The sequence below is a fragment of the Sesamum indicum genome, linkage group LG2 (genome assembly GCF_026168435.1).
Source record: "Sesamum indicum cultivar Baizhima isolate 11 linkage group LG2, ASM2616843v1, whole genome shotgun sequence".
Taxonomy (NCBI): domain Eukaryota; kingdom Viridiplantae; phylum Streptophyta; class Magnoliopsida; order Lamiales; family Pedaliaceae; genus Sesamum; species Sesamum indicum.
In genome coordinates, this window is record NC_142658.1 from 3,146,430 (window position 1) to 3,165,530 (window position 19,101).

A 19,101-nucleotide genomic window follows, 5' to 3' on the forward strand; every position below is an offset into this window, starting at 1 on the left:
CTATTTTGCAGGGCTAGTCCTTCGATAATTTTAGAATTTTTTTTTAAGATCCTTCAACCCCTATGGTGCGGTCAAATTTTTGCTATGCTTTTTTTATTTTATTATATATATATATAGAGAGAGAGAGAGAGAGTAGAATCATATCATACATCACCTGCTGGTAGGTCAAGAAAATTAAGTTTAACTATTCTCCTTAATTAAATTTAACATATATAGTAGAATTATGTCACTATCTCTCACTATTTTTTAGCATATATAGACAGAAGTGGCTGTACCTGGCGGCCGGCCCTCCTCTCAACTAAGGGTTATTTCAAATTTTATATAGGGTAAATTATATTTACGCTCTCTAAATTTAAATTCAAAAATATAATTTTTTTTAATTTTTTGAAAAATTATTATTATTTTTTGTTGCTATAGTAATAATTACATGTATAATTTCTTTTCAGTGGTAAAAATTTAGATAATTATCTATTATTTTTTACAAAATTATAAATATTTAGACCTAATATTTATAAAACAACTGAAACTAATATTTTCATAAAAATTTAAAAAAACATAAAATTAATGATTATTTAAAATTCTTTTTATCATAACCTAACGAAATCATTATTGATATTCATTGTTGAATACCCCAGAAACAAGACGGTCAAAGAAAGGTATATATGAATTTATCGAGACATAATTTTATTTCTAAAAGCATGCTAGGCCTGATCACGAGCATAGAAAAAAGATAGTTGGACTATATTTATTATTTAAACAGCAAAATGATCATTAATTAGGCTTAAGGACCGAAACTATTAATATTTTAAAAATTAAAGGACTTAAATAAAATTTCAATATGTTCAGAAACTAAAAACGAATTTGTGGCAATATACGAGGATCAAAAGTGTAATTATGCCATTACAAGCTAGATTTTTATGACCAACGTCACATGTGTACTATAATCTTATTTTATGTAATAGTAGCAACACTTGCATTTGTTTTTTGAGTGGGACAAAGAAAAAGTGAATTATAGTGGAAAAGTAGTAGAAGAGGGAGAGTTGACAATGATGATCGGGTTGTGTGCTGTGTGCCTTTTGGCTTCTGTTGCTCTTAATATCTTTCTTGTGAGGAATTTTTATGTCGGTGATGAGTGGAAGAAGCAGAGGCTGAGTAGTTGGGCTGAAGAAGCTGCAGCAGAAGCAGAAGCTGTGGCGTTGATTTCTTGTTCTGGGCATGGAAGAGCTTATTTGGATGGAGTTGTGGTGGATGGGAAGCCTGTTTGTGAGTGTAATACATGCTACGGAGGACCTCACTGCTCTCTCTTTTCTCCTGATTGTGCTGCTGATGCTGATGGGTAACTCTCTCTCTATCTCTCTCTCAAACTCCAAACTCGGCAACAAGGCTGTCGAAACGGTAAAATTGAGGTCTCATGAACGCGACAGAATAAGCAGATTCAATCTAGAAATTTGATTGGTTATATTGTTAAGATATTAATATTAAATAATTTTTCTTTATGACATTTAACTGTTTAAATTAGATGGGGTCTAATATGGTACTAAAATCAAGCTAAACATGAGGTTCTGGGCTTGAAACTTTTTGCCCCCGTTTATGAAATAAATGGGGTCAACGAGATTCGAGCCCAATACCTCTTGTCTAGTTTAATATCATGTTAAATGATCATCTTATTTTATCGAGAAATTACAGTTTGAAAATAGAACATTTAATATGAATACATTAAACTATGAGTTTTTTTACTTAAAGATTGTTGATCATAGCTATATAGACATTTTCCAAGATTTGTGCATTAGTCCATCAAGTTTTAAAAAATAATGTTTTGACTTGTACAATTGTTGCACTTATGAACAGCATGTTCATTTTGTCACTAATCTTATCAATCTATCTTCAATGGATTCTCTAATGTAAGACATGACTGTAATGCGTGAAGTTTAACAAGTTACAACCATGCAAGAAATCTTAGGATATGTCTATGTAATTATCTAAAAGATTTTACTCTAAATACGACATAAACGAAGGCTTTATTTCACGACGACATGCTTAATGCTTACGTATGATCTCTACTTCATGCTTAAAACTATACCAAACAATTGAATTTTGTGAATGCAGTGGTGATCCGTTGTTCTTGGAGCCGTTTTGGATGCAAAATCCTGCTGGAAGTGCAGTCCTGATATCAGGATGGCACAGAATGAGCTACGCATTTCCAGGCTCTTCTTTCATATCACAAGAGCTCGAAAATCACATTCGTAGAGTCCATTCCATAGCCAAGAACGCTGTCACAGAAGGCAAATACATAGTCTACGGAACTGGATCCACTCAGCTCCTCTCTGCAGCAGTTTTTGCCCTTTCTATGAATCTTTCGTCGCCTGCAAAGATTGTAGCTCAAGCCCCTTACTACCCGGTATCGTCCCAAACTATCAAAATCTTCACTCAAGTTTATGAAATAATTACACCAACTCCCCTAAAGTTGAGGCATATGACCAAAAAGACATACTTACACGATATAGGAACACGTCTGAAGTAAGTGTCGGTCCATTTTCCAAACTTGACGGACTATTCATAATATGTTGAGAGTTTAGGAGGTGTCGGTGTAATTACCCCCATCGTTTATTAATCAAGTGAGGAACTTAGGCGCATGAAAATTCATACGTGCAGACTTACAGGGTGCAAACAGATTTCTTTCAAACGGCGTGGTTTGGGTTCCAGGGCGATGCATCAGAGCTGAAAAATACCTCTGGTGATGGTGCAGAAGTGATAGAGTTTGTGACTTCACCAAACAATCCAGATGCACAGTTGAGAAATGGTGTTTTGCAGGGGCCCCATGTGAAGGCTATATATGATCATGCTTATTACTGGCCTCATTACACAGCCATTCCAGCTCCAGCAGATGAAGATCTAATGATTTTCACAATTTCAAAACTCACTGGCCATGCTGGAAGCAGATTTGGGTAATTATCACTTTCTCATCACATTTTGATATAATATCATTCTTTGTGGTAAGCATTCCTTAACGAGGTTACACATAAAGTTAAATCCCCTCTTACTTTGTAATAGAAAAAGTTCACTAATAAGTATACCAACAAGCATTTGTTATTGTACATATTAAACTACCTCATATTACTAGGCACTTCTCAAAGGGTTGGGGTATAAATGACATCTTTGGGTTTTAATTTAGGGTAAAATTCATTTTGTCATCTTAACAATGCCCGTTTTTATACTTTTTCATCGAAACTCTTTTTTGTAACAATTTACCATTTCAACTTTGTGAAATTTGTACTTTGTCATATATTATATTTTTTTTGTTGATTTTTCTGTTGGAAAAACATTATATGTTGTGCATATGTGGAAAGTATCACATCACATCCTTAAGTATCACAAGTACACTGCATGTGATGTTTTTTCAATTAAAAACTTGATTGAAAAAAGTTATAAATGGCAAAGTGCAAAATTTCATAAAGTTCAGATGTTAAATTGATACAAAAAAAAAGTTTGAAATTCCTTGTCGGGTAAGTTCCGACCCGCACGAAAGGTGTAACGATCTGGGCACCAAGGCTTGGCATGCCGCGAATCCTCTTGAAAGAGAGGGGTGCCTTCAGGAACGCGGACACAAGTGGTGCATGGTTGTCGTCAGCTCGTGCCGAGAGGTGTTGGGTTAAGTCTCACAACAAGCGCAACCCTCGTGTTTGGTTGCCATCATTGAATATGGAACCCTGAACAAACTGCCGGTGATAAGCCGGAATAGATGCTAAAGTATAAAAACGATAGTTCAGATGGCAAAATATAATTAATCATTTAATTTATTACTACATAATATAATATAAACTATGGTATTAGGAGAGTGTTTAAGTGAGCTTATAAGCTCCTAGAAATATTTTATAAGCATTACAAACATTGTATAATAAGATGCACGAACTTATAAGATGTTTTAAACAAGTTTAGCCGAACACCCACAAAATGCAAGAACAAGGTTTGCAATAGTCAATTAAGTTGTTCTGCTATTGACCAATTTGTCTTCCTTATTCCAATCAGCCACAAGTATTTTACAGATGAGCAAATAATGAACATCAGATCAGTGGCTAGACATATTGATCCATTTTTCTCTTGACCAGATGGGCTTTGGTAAAGGACAAGCAAGTGTATGAAAACATGATGAACTACATACAGATAGCAGAACTGGGAACCTCAAAGGATACTCAACTCAGAGCTCTGCAGCTTCTCAGAGCAATTCATGGCCAAAAAATTTTTCATTTTGCATATAAAACAATGAGCAACAGATGGGAGAAACTAAGCGAGATTGTGTCGAGGTCTAACCGTTTTACGATCCAAGAAATCCCTCCTCGGTTCTGCAACTTCTTTGAGGAAGTCAGAGGACCGTCTCCCGGTGATCTTTCCTTTTCTCTTCTACTTGTTTGGTTATAGAATAGAAATCATTCTGATGTATCATTACGTTAAAAAATGATGTTCATGTCAATGACAGCATATGCATGGTTAAAATGTGAGAGGGAAGAAGACTCAAACTGCAGGGCAGTCCTCCGGGCAGCTAAGATCATAGGCCGCGAGGGAAGCTTGTTTGAGTCTGATGATCGTTATGTACGTCTCAGCCTCCTTAGGAGCCAAGACGACTTCGACTTGCTGCTGCGTCGGTTAAACGATCTCATCTCTGAGGAGAAAGGAGCACAAACCATGTGAAGTCACAGAATCATCAATCTCTGGTTGATGGCCATGTTTACCCACCTCTCATTGCTCAATTCCCTGTAATACTGTAATAACAACTTTAAACAGGTCATGCTCATCATGACCTTAAGACTTACATCAAAAAAATTAAGAATTATATTAATGTAAGAGATGTTGACAATGAGATACAAATTAGACCCCTTTTGCCAAAACCTCAAATTGCCTGCATGCTACAGCTTGCGCATCTGAACGGCAATTGTCGTTACAGGGGTTAGACGAGCTCGTGTCTGGCCCCAACTGTCCGTCTTTGGTTTACATGATCTGCTTTTACTTAAGAAGCAAAGAAATGCCAGAATCAGAATCAATAGTATAGAAATTTCTAGTTGCTGCCATGGCAAAAACTCCATTCTTTGACCACCCCTGTTGGTGGTCTCATGATCAAGAATACAATCGACAGTCCTTGTTAGTGTATCCAGGCATGGTTGCTTTATCAATAAACCACATCAAACTCCCAGAAAGAGATATGTAAGATATTAACAAGACAGACATACAACTTTGCCTCTAAGATGCAATGACTCCATCAAACAATCCATGGAACAAACTATGATTTTCTTACAACTTACCAACATGAGTTCTAAGGACGTTTTAACTAGGATTGGTGTGCGCATTTTGGAATTGAATTTCGGTTAATCAAAATTCGGGTTCGGTTCGATTCGATAAATGACCAAAAAACCCCAAAAAAAAAATTAAAAAGATCCTATAAATCAAAATTCCAAATTTACGTGTCAAAAAACATGAAAAATATAAACTTATGAAGACATCATAAACCAGTTATAATTCCAACACATGCAATCACATCCAAAAATATTATTACAAAACTAAAAATACAGTTATACAAAGCCCAAGTTACCCAACACATAAATCAACTACTAATAAATTTTTACATCAATACAATTTATATTCAAAATATCCAAATACAATCCAATATATTACATATGACAGTTTGATAAATGAATTGTGATATGTGAATTTGTGATGAAGAAGATTAGATTTATCATTTAGGGCTTATTAAAATTATTTTTTTTAAATACTGTGTATTTAATATTTATATATATTTAGTTATTATATATGTATATATAATATATTTTGGTATATATTTATTATATGTGTTTATTTATTATACATTTAGATATATAATGTTTTTTGAAGAAAAATCAGTATTCGGTACTGTAAGGTTAACGAGTACCCAAAATCAGAATCCAATGAAAAAGAAAAAAATTGTACCAAATATGGAACTAAAATTTTGGTTCAGTATCCTCTACAAAAGTTTGGTTCGATCTTTAAAAGGAATAATTTCATTTTTCATACTCAAAGATATCTCTTTTTTAATTTTAATACCGAGGTCTTCAAGTTTTCAAATTTGATATCTAAAATTTTTAATTTTTATAACCACCATTAGTTTGACCGTTTGTTTCAATTTTGGAGGAAAAATTAAGTGAAATCTTGTATATATAAGGGGGCAAAAGACAATTTTCGTCCCACAACTATAGGCCATTTTCGTTTTAGTCCCGTAAGTATCTAGGGTTTCAATTTGATCCCGTAAAACTGAAAAATTCGCAATTTCAGTCCAAATTTCGCCGGAAAATTTTGTGGGTCGCCGGAAAAAGTCACATGCGATGCATGTGACTTTTAAAATTGGGGGCTCGATCCTGATTGGGTGGAGAAGCTGATGTGGCGCATATGTGGAAATTAAAAAAAAAAAACGACTGACGTGGATTAAAAATCGCCCGCCAGTCGCCGCCACCTTCTCTCTTCAATTCCGCCCGCCGTTACTTGGAATTTCTGGCCACCACATATACCATTCAATTCCCCATATCAAGGAGAACAAAACCCCTCAACCAATTTTGAGATCCCACCACGACAGCGACTGGGCTTTGAAATTGACCGCCGCGGACAATTCCTGTCGATTCGCCGGCGATAGGACGACCCACGATCGCGGATTGGTACCATTGGATTCGTCTCCTCACTGCGGTTTTAATGGGACTAGTCTCATCCATTTTCATCAACTAGGTGCAAAGATCCATCGTTTTGAAGATTTCGGTCGTCGTCCGCCGCGACTGCACCTTCCGCCGGCGTATTCTCCTTCGTCTGAACGAACCACCTGCTCGGAATACCATCGTTGAACGCCTCTCGTTCTGGCGAATCTTTTGAGACCAGTCCCATCGATTTTGGTCACCTCTGTGCAAAGATTTGACGAAAGCCATCCTTCGCCTTTGCCGACGGTCGCGAGCTCGATTTTCGTCATTTTTTTTTTAATTTCCACGTATGCGCCACATCAGCTTCTCCAGCCAATCAAGATCGAGCCCCCAATTTTAAAAGTCACATGCATCGCATGTGACTTTTTCCGGCGACCCACAAAATTTTCCGGCGAAATTTGGACTGAAATTGCGAATTTTTCAGTTTTACGGGACCAAATTGAAACCCTAGATACTTACGGGACTAAAACGAAAATGGCCTATAGCTGTGGGACGAAAATTGTCTTTTGCCCTATATAAGGACATGTTTGGCTGTCATTTTATTCAACAAAAAAAATATATATATATTTTGAGTTTAATTTTACAATTAAGGACACATGATCGACGAAGAATTATATAAATGTGATTTCTCGCAACCCTTTCTAAAATGCCTAACTCCGAAGCGGGGAATTAGGTCCTAAAAGAGATACAAGAGGGAATCTACGGAAACCATCTTGGAGGAAAAACCATAGCGGGGAGGGCCTTGAGGCAGATTCGTTTGGCTAACAATGCTCCCCAACGTGCATGAGTTGGTAAGGTGATGTCGAACATGTCAAGAACATGCAAACATTAATAACCAACAGAAAGTGTTAATGCAGCCCCTTGAAAGTCCTTACCCTTTTGATCAGTGGAATTTGGATCTAGTCGAACCTTTTTCACAAGCCGCAGGACAGAGAAAGTTATTGATCATCGCGGTTGACTATTTTACAAAGTGGGTAGAAGTCGAGCTGTTGGCCAAGATATCAGAGAAAGAAGTGATCAAGTTCCTATGGAAGAACATCATATACCTTTTTGGCAATCCCCGCGCCCTAGTATCTGACAATGGGACTCAGTTTTCGGGGAATAAACTTAAGGACTGGTGCAAGGGACTGGCGATCAAACATTCTTCACTTCAGTTAGTAATCCCCAAGCAAATGGGCAAACGGAGGTCACCAACCGCACAATCCTTCAGCACTTAAAAACTCGATTGGGAACCGCCAAAGGGGCATGGGTAGATGAGCTCCCTAGTGTTTTATGAGCGTATCGAACAACGCCGAGGACCACTATGGGAGAATCCCCATTCAACTTATCTTATAAGACGAAGGCCATAGCGCCGGCAAAAATAGGAGAACTTAGTTGGCAAGTGAAACATTACAACCCGAACTCCAACGAGCAAGGATTGAAAATGAACCTAGACTTTATCGAAAAGGCCAGAGAGAGAGTCATAGTCTTGGCCACTATGTACAAAGCCAAAATGGTTAAAGCGTATAAAGCAAAAGTCAAGCCGAGAAATTCTCAACTAAGAGATTTAGTGATGCGGAAAGCCAATGCTTCTGGTCCCATTGGAAAGTTGGATCCGAAGTGGGAAGACCCCTACAAGATGATAAAGGTTGTGAATGTGGGGGCTTACAAGTTGCAACAACTCGATGAAAAGAACATCCCTCGCACGTGGAACGTTGCCAACCACAAAGGCCATCAACCCAAGACACTCAAATGCTTGAGAACCCAAAAGCCACAGAGGCTAGCCACTAAGGCTTGTAGACTCAACCACATAGGCTAGGTTAACCATGGCCAAAAAGGCACATGATCAAACCAAAAGACCACAGAGGCTCTTATCTAAGGCCACGAAAGCAGAGCCAAAAAAGCTTTAGATAATTAGGGTTTTTCAGAGAGAAGGGAAGAAGAAGACTGTAGAGGATATTTTTTCGTCTGAAGGCCAGAGGCCAAGAAACATGTATATAAAGGAGCAAGCCATTAAATGGCCGGGAGAACTGGACTGAGCCTAATGTGGATTTAGACCACAATTATTTTGCACATTCAAAGTCTTGCAGATTTTCCTGACATATCCATTTCTTAGCTAAGAAATGAAAACAAGTTAACGTTTTAGCTTCATCATTAGAATGTGCATGAAAATTGGAGCACAGATCAAAGACTAAATGTAAGCGATTGGATTTAGAGAGAGAAAGAGGAGAGAGAGTATCATCGAAGGATTGAATCTGCACAAGTCAGATGACATTGCAAAAAGAGGAACTCTACTTTGAAGAACTAATTTATGTAATTGTTTTTTTTAAATTAATTTAAGTCATATTATTAATTTTATTTTATATTATCAGAAAAAAAAATTATTTTTTCTAAGAGAACTTAAAATAAAAAAATATATTTTCTTATTCAAATTACATCCAGAAAAGAAATTTAAAAGATATTATAAATGTCAACTTTAATTTCAAATGAGGTATATTTTTCTCTTATGATATTTCTATAAAAATCTGAACTCGTTAAAATTATTTGAATTTAATTTGGTACCAATTTTTATCATTATTTTAATGAGTTATATTTATTAATTTTAATTTATTTTATAAAAATATATTTTTCTATATTTTTTAAGAAATGTACGAAAATAAAATATTTAAGATGGTATTGCAAATTACGTCAACATGAATTTCAAGTGAGATATAAATTTCTTCTAAATTTAAAAGTTATTCACTAAAAAACAAACTTACAAAAATAGTTTCGAATATATTAATTCTAAATATATAATTTAAAAAATTAAGAACAAAATATACCAATATAAGTATATAAGCCAACCAATTCTTAAAGATAAATAAACTGGACAAAGTAATATGTATGAAGCACAAATATAGCATAAATTATTGTTAATTATATTAAATACCATCTTATAATACTTATATGATTATTACTTCATGAACGAAAATTATTATTTTAAATGAATCCAACGTCTAATCGAGTCAATAACATTTAAATAGATAAATATAAATTTTATATTTTATAGAACTTGTAAATTTATTCATTTAAGAATAATATTTATAAAAATAAGTGTACGTGAAAAATTAGATCAAAATTAACTGATCCACCCCTATGACATATATTGGGTCATACCATGTAGGAGGGAGTTTGTCGTGTGGGATTGATCAGTAGAATGTATGTAGACACATTTTACTCTCCCATACAAACAATATATAACCCCTCTTGGCCTTAGCATGCATTTTTCCCTCTCTCACATTTTCACACTTTCTCTTGTTGTCTTTGATCTACGATCAAGTATAGAGTTATAAAGACTTTTGATAAAGAGAATAACACTGACTCATAGTGTAGTTCTCTTTGATTATTTTCTTCTAAATGGATTTTGATTTTCTCTAGTGTGGATCATTTCTAATTTAGAGCGTAGGGTGAACACATAGGAAGTAAACTGATTTGCCGATTGAAACAAAACACAAAAAGGTAATAACCATTTACGTTATATGCTGCTCTTTGTTCGTTTATATTTATTTATAGCCTAGTGTGTGTCGGTGCTTATTTATTTTAATCCTCATTCGAGAACCACCAAGGGCACACCCTTTGGTCGACTTGAAATTTTAATTATTCCGTTATTTCTTTCTTTTATTTGCACTCTTGCTGCGCATATTCTCGAACCGATCCACTTCCTACAGGTTTAAAAAATAAGGTTCTGCACGCAAATAAGCCTAATTTAACAGTCAGGTGCACTTACCGTTTTGCAAATAAACGGTGGTCCAAAAGTGTAGGGGAAGGCTAAATTGTGGTACCTCTTGAAGGTATTTTGCAATCATGAGACTAAAAATGTGATGGGCCATGTATTGTGGTATCAAAAATATAATTTTTCATATAAAAAAGGGAAAAAAAAAATTGGTCTATTATCTTGGCTCTTGTTCAATTTTGATCCACTAATTATGATAATTATCGCATTTTATGCATTACATTTGAAAAATGCTCAAATTAGGTTCAATTTAGAGTTTTGGATTCAATTTTTCAGCCAATTGAATGAAAATTTATTTTTTTATATAAATTTATATTATACAAAATAATAATTTTCTATTTCATAATCTATAATTATTTATAAAAATAAAAATTTTCAGTTTTATAATTTTATGCATTATATGATATAAATAAGAATTTAATTTTTTATAATTTATAAGTATTTATAATTACCTATAAATTTATGTACTTTTTGTAAATTAAAATTTTACATATGTTTATCTGTAATTTTATAATTAAATAAAATAATCATCTATAATAATATAAAATAATATCTATAATTTTATGTACTTTTTATCTATATATTCTATAATTATTTAAAATACTAATTATTTTTATAATTTATAAGTATTTATAAAATTATAATTATAATTATTTATATAAGTGTTTATGCGGGAGAAAAGAGAGAAAAAATATCCATTTCAAGTGTCGAGTTATTCTTTAGTGCCACATGAAACAAATTAACCATGGACAAAATTTGTGCACTAAAAAATATAATTACTCAAGAAATACATCGAGCTCATCTGCCACGTCAGACTTTAATGCCAAGTGGGATAAAAAAAATCCCCAAATTGAAACGATTCCTATGAAAATTGAAAAAAATCAGCCACCAAAGTACTTAATTGAAGTATTTTTCCATATAGTGTATAAAATATAATAGTTATCATAATTAGTGAATTAAAATTGAACGAGAACTAAGTTAATGTATTAAAAAAAAGTAAAGAATTTATAGTGCTCAAACTTGTGAAAAACTTTACTATATTTGCTCATAATTCAAACGTTGAGACAAACTGCTATAAATAAAGACTGAAAAACTCACAAAATATACTAACACACTCGATCATACAAACGCGAGTCGTCTCTGATGGGGAGTACCCTAAATTTACCAAAATGTCCTTAATGAAGGGTATTTATGTAATTATTTAGAGCAAGATCCACGCCCCACTCAATCGGGTAGAAAGGAACCCGCCCCGGAAAAGGAAGACCCAACTTATTAAGAGCCGTCGGATCTGAAACGCAATCACCCAGATGGTGACATGTGGTTCAAACCACCGTACACACTTGGAGTTTTAAATACCCCGACACCCCATTTAATGAGGTAATTGTTCTTTAATATTTTCGACCTACATCATCAGCTCGCACATTGTTACCTCGAACAACTCTAACTTGAGCATCGGAGGGTCATTGTCGCGGATGCACCAGACGAGCCTCACGTTCGTGTTTTTATCCTCAGGATCCAATTACTCGATCTTGGAAGGATACATGGCCGCGTTCGATCTACCAGTCGAGGTCGCATATTTAGAGTAGGATCAGTCTCTATATTGTATTTTAATTCTTTTTATAGAGGATCATTTGAAATCATTATTACAAATTATTATCTCAAATTCAAATTCAGCAATCCAAATGTAACCTTAACGAATTTTAAGGGCTAAACAAAGTCATATTAACATAAATCAAGCCAAGGATCTTACAAAGACAAGAGAATCAAATCTTGTTTTAAGTCAAAATATATAACCTATTAGGGCCAATATATAAGAATAATTCTCATATTTTACCTTATAATATAGTGACAAAGTGGTCAACATGATCAAACATTGAGAATTTTTTTTTCTTATGATAATATAAATATTTAGTTTATTATTAAATTCATCAAAAATATCTACCAAAAAGTTGGGACACCTTATATATGTCGTAAAATAAATAAAATAAGAAAGTAAATCGGACTAGGATCGCTAGAAGAAATTTAATATTTAACTATGATTAATTATCATAGTTAAAATTTAATAATCGTTATAAATAGTTGTTGACCATGGCCATGCGTTGTTGGCTGTGTTTTTCTGCAAGTATGGCGAAAAATATCTTATAATCATGACAAAAATAATTTTTATAATGGATAATCTATGTTTTTGTATAAATTTTTATTTGTTCATGATGAATAATATTTATTTACCATAATTTCAATCTATAGTCAATAAAATTATAGGCAATAGTTAATTTCCTTAGGGTGAATGATGATCAAATATTTGATCTTACTTCATTTTCCCTTTTTATGTCGTAAAATAAATAAATAAATTATATCATCGATTAGTAAAATTTGGTGAGAAAAATTAAGAACCGAGTTAATTAAGTCTCAAAGAAACGCATATTTTGATATACTTCATGATTAAAAGGCTGTAAGTTCGAGTTTTATGAATGTGGGTGTACGTCTATTTTTATAATAATTTTTTGTCTTTTTGTCTCGTTTAAAGATATTTATTGGTTTGAATTATTTATGAATTGACTCGATTTTTAAATTTGAACATTACGAATGTTCTAATAAATAGTATATTATAAAGAAATTATTTTTTTCAAAGCAAAGCAATTCCGAAATTCATGTAAATTTAGTTTTAGTCATCACATAAGTGAGAATCTAATTTCTTGAGAGTTAATTATAATTTATTATATCTATACTCTCTTAATAATTTTATTTATCTTTTCACCCTTTTAATTACTTCTATTATTCCCATTATATCCAACTAGGAAAACTAAATTTATGCTTAGTTATTTATATTTATTTAATTTTAATTTTTTTTATTCTACTCCAATTTTCTTATATTTTCTCCTTTAAAATTATTTATTTTATCTGAAAGTATTATCTTTTTCTCCTTGTTATGTTTCAAAAGGTTATATTAACTTTTAATTTATACAAAAATGAATTAAATAAATTTCAGTACAAAATATTTATTTAATCATAGATTAACATGATTTGGGGTTCGATTCATACGGTATCCCGTTATACAATATATTATTCGATCAAGTTTAAATCTTGTGGGAAGGAGCCTTATGATTTTATACTATTAAGATGAATCGTTAACAAAATGAGATATTAAAATTAGAAAAAATATAAGTAACCCTATTGTGATATCATAAATGAGCAAATTACCCCTTTATGAAATAACAAGTAGCGATTTATCTTCCTGTATTTTTTAAAATATAACAATTTACCCGATATGATTTTTAAAATGAAGCAATTTACCTCCATGTATTGCTTCATTAGAAAGTATAGGGGGGTAAATTACTGTATTTTTTTTTCATAGGAGGATAATGTGCTCATTTTCAATATCACAGGAGGATAAATTGTTATTCACCCCATTAAAATTCATAACCACTTAAATTTCTTATCTATAACTAATGTGGAATGATTTTTTTACAGGATAATTGCGATTTTGATTCTCAAACAAAATCACTTATACAATTTTGGTCCTCAAACAATTTGAAGTTGCAGTTTTCATTCTCAACTTGTTATTTTTTTTATATTTTTATTCCTTTCATTAGTAAAATATTAACACAAGTTTCATTTGAAGAGGAAAAATAGTTATTTTTCTCCCATTTTCTAATTTTTTTAAGTTTTTGTTCATTTCTCTCATTTTTCTTCAAGTTTCAAGAGAGAAATAATTAAAAAAATGAATTTATGCGATAAATTTCCTACAGGATCTTAAAAAAAACTAAATATACCAATAAAGCCACAGTTTAAGCTATTCGATGATCTGTTCGCTTCAATTGGCCGAACTGAGACTGGCCAATGGACATAGATTGGATTACAAGAAAATGGAGAGGGCAACACATTATTAATCTGGCTAATCGTGCGCTACTAGCTTCATGTGTGTATTATATTTGGAGAAACAAAACTTGAGCAGTATGTTTGGTTTCAATTTTAAGATGGGCCAAAATATAGTGTATGTTTGTCTTGTTTGGTTTTGTAAGTTTTGGATATATTTTTTATTATTTTAAAATAGTTTTAGTTATTTTTTGTCCAAAAAATATAATTAATTAAAAAATAATATTTATTTTAATCACTCACAACTAAATAAATTATATATATTTTTACACATACATATATATAAAAGAGACATGATTTGACAATGAACAGTACTTTTTATCTCCCCACTATCCAACATCAAACATACCATACTTATTTTATATTATTTCCAAAAACAAATTCAAACATACACACTATCTCTAACTTATTTTTATTTATCTTTGTTTTGCTCTCTCTATCTTCACAAAACACCCCAAAACAAGTTAAAAACAAAACCAAACATTATGGAGACTTTTTGAGTAGTCCGAGCGAGAACCGACCGCACTTACTGGACTCATTGTGGAATAAGTTAAACAAAGGATTCTTAGTGCTTCTTTAGCTCGTTATGTTAGTTCTTGTGCGTTATATAGACTTTGGCGTATCCCTTGGCCTATCGAGAGAGATACCACTCATTGAACACTGTTGTACTGTACGATTGTACTATTTATTTAATGAAAATTGCATTTACCAAAAAAAAAAAAAAAACACAACAGTTTAAGTACAAAAACTGTAATTTTAAATTGTTTGAAAATCAAAACTGCACAAATAACTTTAGTTAAGAAACAAAATTGATTTATCCCGATATTTTATATTATATATAAAATTTCGAATATTTTCACACACATCGATTGTACCACATACAACTCACCTTATAGAATTATTATAGGGTAGCATCAATCATTTCACCCATAGACAAAAGTCTCAAGTTTCGACCGTCCAAAAAACTAGGACAACGAAATGAAAAAGGAAAATGACGTGAATGGCTGTTATGCCGCCACGTTGCTCATCCGACGGTTCTCGTGCTTTTATTAAATTACTTGGATACATGTTGTTGAGTTGGGGAGTTACTATCAACGGTAATTGACGACTTCTTTAGTAATAGTTTAATTCAATTATTCCATAAATCGTTGCCGACCATAACAGCACTTTCTCCTTAGTTTATGTTTCCGTGTTTGGCTTTTGTTCCACTAAAGTTGACAAAATTTGTTTAAAAAGAAAATGCAAATGACGCTTTATTCCAATATTCCATCTTCTAGATTCTTCTTAAAGTTGGGTATGTGGCTCAATTCATTTTGCTTTTAAGGTTTCTTCACTTGGAGTGCTTATTTTCCCCTGAAAAATATTATTTTTTTAAATTAAATTTTATCGAACTAAATGAATCACAGAATAACTGTGATATATTTATCATATTATTGGTCATTTTCTTAAAATTGTGCACCAATCACACTGCAACTGTATTACACTTGTCATATAATTAGTTCAATTCCGACTAAATTTGATCCAGATCAAAATTTTCTCTATATTAGTAATTAAAACACGCCCGATATGTATGTAATTTTATATTTTATTATATTTAATTAAATAAAAAATAAAAAAATGAATATCTTATAAAAATTGATAAATTGAATCAAGCTTAAATATGCATCAATAAAAAAAATACTGATAGAAAACTAATTTTAAAGAGACGGTGGAAAAATAAAAATATTTAAGGGTATTTTAGTCCATACACATGTTATCGACCCATGGTGATTATTATAGACCCGACACACTTAATATATAGTATATATATATATATATATAAGAGGATGGTTTTTTATTTTTTATTTTTCGAATCAACAATTTATAATAAATATTTGTTGATTTTCAAGATTATGTTGTGAGCTTTTTTTTTTTGAAAAAAAAAGAGATTATAAATTTCTAACATTTTATTTTTGGATTTTATCAACCCGTTTTCTAAAAATTTTATCAAATATTTTCAGTATATTATAACATATTAAAAAAGCTTATAAGTTCTTCCTGACTGCCTCTAAATCTATTGAACTACTGCGTAAATTACATTGGTAATTTTTGAAATTAGATCCGATTACACAAGTACTTTGCATTAAAGATGTAAATGATTCGAATCGAGCCGAATGCATCATTGTTCAAACTTGTTTGAATAATTATCGAGCTCAAAGAATACGTTTTTATTTGATTATTGAATTAATCAAGCTCAAACGAGCTTTAATAAAATGAACATGAGTCAAAATTAAATAATTTTATATTATAAAATATATTTTATTATTTTTACAGAACATGGACGAGAATGTCCAAAGAATTTGTTCATCTTAGTGCTCAATGACTCTAAGGGAATTTCTGCCCAATAAAGTAGACATTGACTAAGGACAGAACCACAAAAGTAAAAACAAAAGTAATCAACCATACAACCTAAGATAGAACCCATTGTAATAATATATTCAAAAATAGGGTAAATATTATGATTGGTATGTTAAAGTTCGTGTTTAGAATCATTTTAGTTCGTTATATTGAAATTTAGTCCTTTTGATCTGACTATTTTCGACGAAAATTTTATCAAATTTTGATTTTTTTTTAAAGAAAAAAAGTATTATACTGGTCCTTGTTTTGGTCGAGAAAAATAACATAGCCTCCTCGATTTATGATTCTCGTGGACTGATACAATTCCAAGATCAGAAGACGTAATTGTGACCAGAAAAAAAATTAAAAAACATCGTCCAAAATCAAAATATTAGGAAAAAAAATAGAATATTTTTCCTTTATGCACATAACCATTTTTTTCTAAAAAGAAAATCTAAACAATCAAACATAGATATAAAACCATTTATTATTTTTTATTTAATACTAATCTAATTTGAAATAAAATAAAATAAACACATTGGTATGTACATATAATACATGTATGTATGTCGTCATGTACGGTATGACATGCATGCAAGTCATAATACTCTGCACATAACCTCACCACCATACCATGCATCATGCCATACCCATGACACATGAGATGGGCCCAGTGTTCATGGGGCAAGTGGAGGAGTCAATCAGATCACACAAGGGAGGATATAAAACTTGAATCCAGTGGAGCCACGTGTCCTGATTAACCCTAATATTGAGAAAGGGCTATTTCTGGTAATATCAAATGCTTCGCTGCTATTGGATAGAAAAGGCGAAAATATCTAGAGATGGTGGGGGGCTGTCGCACCAGATATTTATGCTGCCCAATCTGCCCCTCAATCCTGCTCGTTCATTCCCAGCCACTGAATCTGCTTCCGTCTTCCGATTGGGATCCCGCTCGGGCAGCTTCTGCCCCTTCTTTCTAGCCTTTAAATCACCTACTTACACTAATTTATTATGTGTTTTATCATTTAATTTCTCTGCATTTTGCACTCTCTCTCTCTCTCTCTCTCACACACACACACACACATTAAATGTAAATGTTTGCACAAATATTATTATTAATCATTAGAATATATTATAAGTTTACAACAAACTCTACTAAAAATTTGACATAATTACGAATAAAAATTTAATAATACCACATAATAAATTCTGTTGTTTTTAGATGAAGGTCTGAATTTTTTTAAATTGTCAGTTTTGCCCTTACTTAAAATTTTGTAAAGAAGTAGACGAGGCGAATGAAAATTAAATTTTGAAAAAATATAAAAAAATATCCACTTAATTCATAAAAAAAATCAATTTTTTTTTTAAATAAGTAGAATTGTAATTCATAGTTCATAAGGATATTTTGGTCAATTCATCAGAAAAATAGATAAAAATCTAACTGAGATTGTGCTAGTTGTTGGACGTATGCAAAATCAACGAGTATTAATAATTTCTCAAACAACAATGATATATTAATTTATGATTGTATCAGACCTCGTGGAGGCTCGTTCTAATTCTCTCAAAATTTAATTATTATGTAGTTACATATAGAGTATTTGATACAGTATCACTAACTAAAATTTTGAAAATTCTCAATCATTAAGCATTACTCATTAAGCAAATAAGTGCTAATTTAATTGGCAAAATCGAGGCCTCGTAACCAAGATTTCATTAGTTTCAATCCCGTCAATCTTTAGATTAATTAGTCTACTTTAATAACAGTTCTTGGTTTATTGTAATAGTAATTATTGATTAGTTAACATACTTAATATCAATATTAACGTGTTGTTGATTGAAATTCTTGATATAATTATAATCAATTCACCAAAAAAAAATATTACACACCAAAATAAAAAAAATAAAAAAGTAGTTTTTCGAATTGCAATAGTACTAATTGGGATTTTTTTTTGAGTAATCGAGTACAATTACGTTATAATCTAAATTATTGATAAATATATTAATAATTAATGTCAAATATTTATAATTAATTAATAAATAATATTAAAATAGAATAACAGCACACGCGCTGATGTAATTCGAACCCATATTCCATAACCTTATAATTAATCATAGTGAGTGAGGCTCATCAACTGTTACGGATTGCTAATTGGGCAAGTTGGGTAATATTAAACAAAATAATAAGCATTTAAATAGTGTTTTTCTTCAAAAAAGAAATATATAATTTGCTTTTCCACTTTGATTTATACCAAAATAAAATAAAGTCAATTTGATTTTGTAAATTGCCAACTTGCATAAACTTACTTGAGTGGTTTTTATTTTCAATCATGAATCTGCACTATTAAAAAATTTAAGTTTGTGCTTAATGATAGGTATATATGAAAAATGCCT

General features: G+C 31.8%; 2 protein-coding genes across 2 annotated transcripts; both read left to right on the forward strand.

Moving 5' to 3' along the window:
* The first annotated feature begins 964 nt into the window (after nt 1-964).
* LOC105178755 (tryptophan aminotransferase-related protein 4) lies at nt 965-4,883 on the forward strand. Its single transcript, XM_011102301.3, has 5 exons — nt 965-1,336; nt 2,107-2,398; nt 2,653-2,945; nt 4,107-4,378; nt 4,475-4,883. Exons 1-5 carry the CDS (start codon nt 1,047-1,049, stop codon nt 4,684-4,686), a joined length of 1,359 nt encoding a protein of 452 aa, XP_011100603.1. The 5' UTR covers nt 965-1,046; the 3' UTR covers nt 4,687-4,883.
* A 3,127-nt stretch (nt 4,884-8,010) lies between these two features.
* LOC148789109 (uncharacterized) lies at nt 8,011-8,505 on the forward strand. Its single transcript, XM_088877520.1, has one exon. It carries the CDS (start codon nt 8,011-8,013, stop codon nt 8,503-8,505), a length of 495 nt encoding a protein of 164 aa, XP_088733646.1.
* Nucleotides 8,506-19,101: the final 10,596 nt, after the last annotated feature.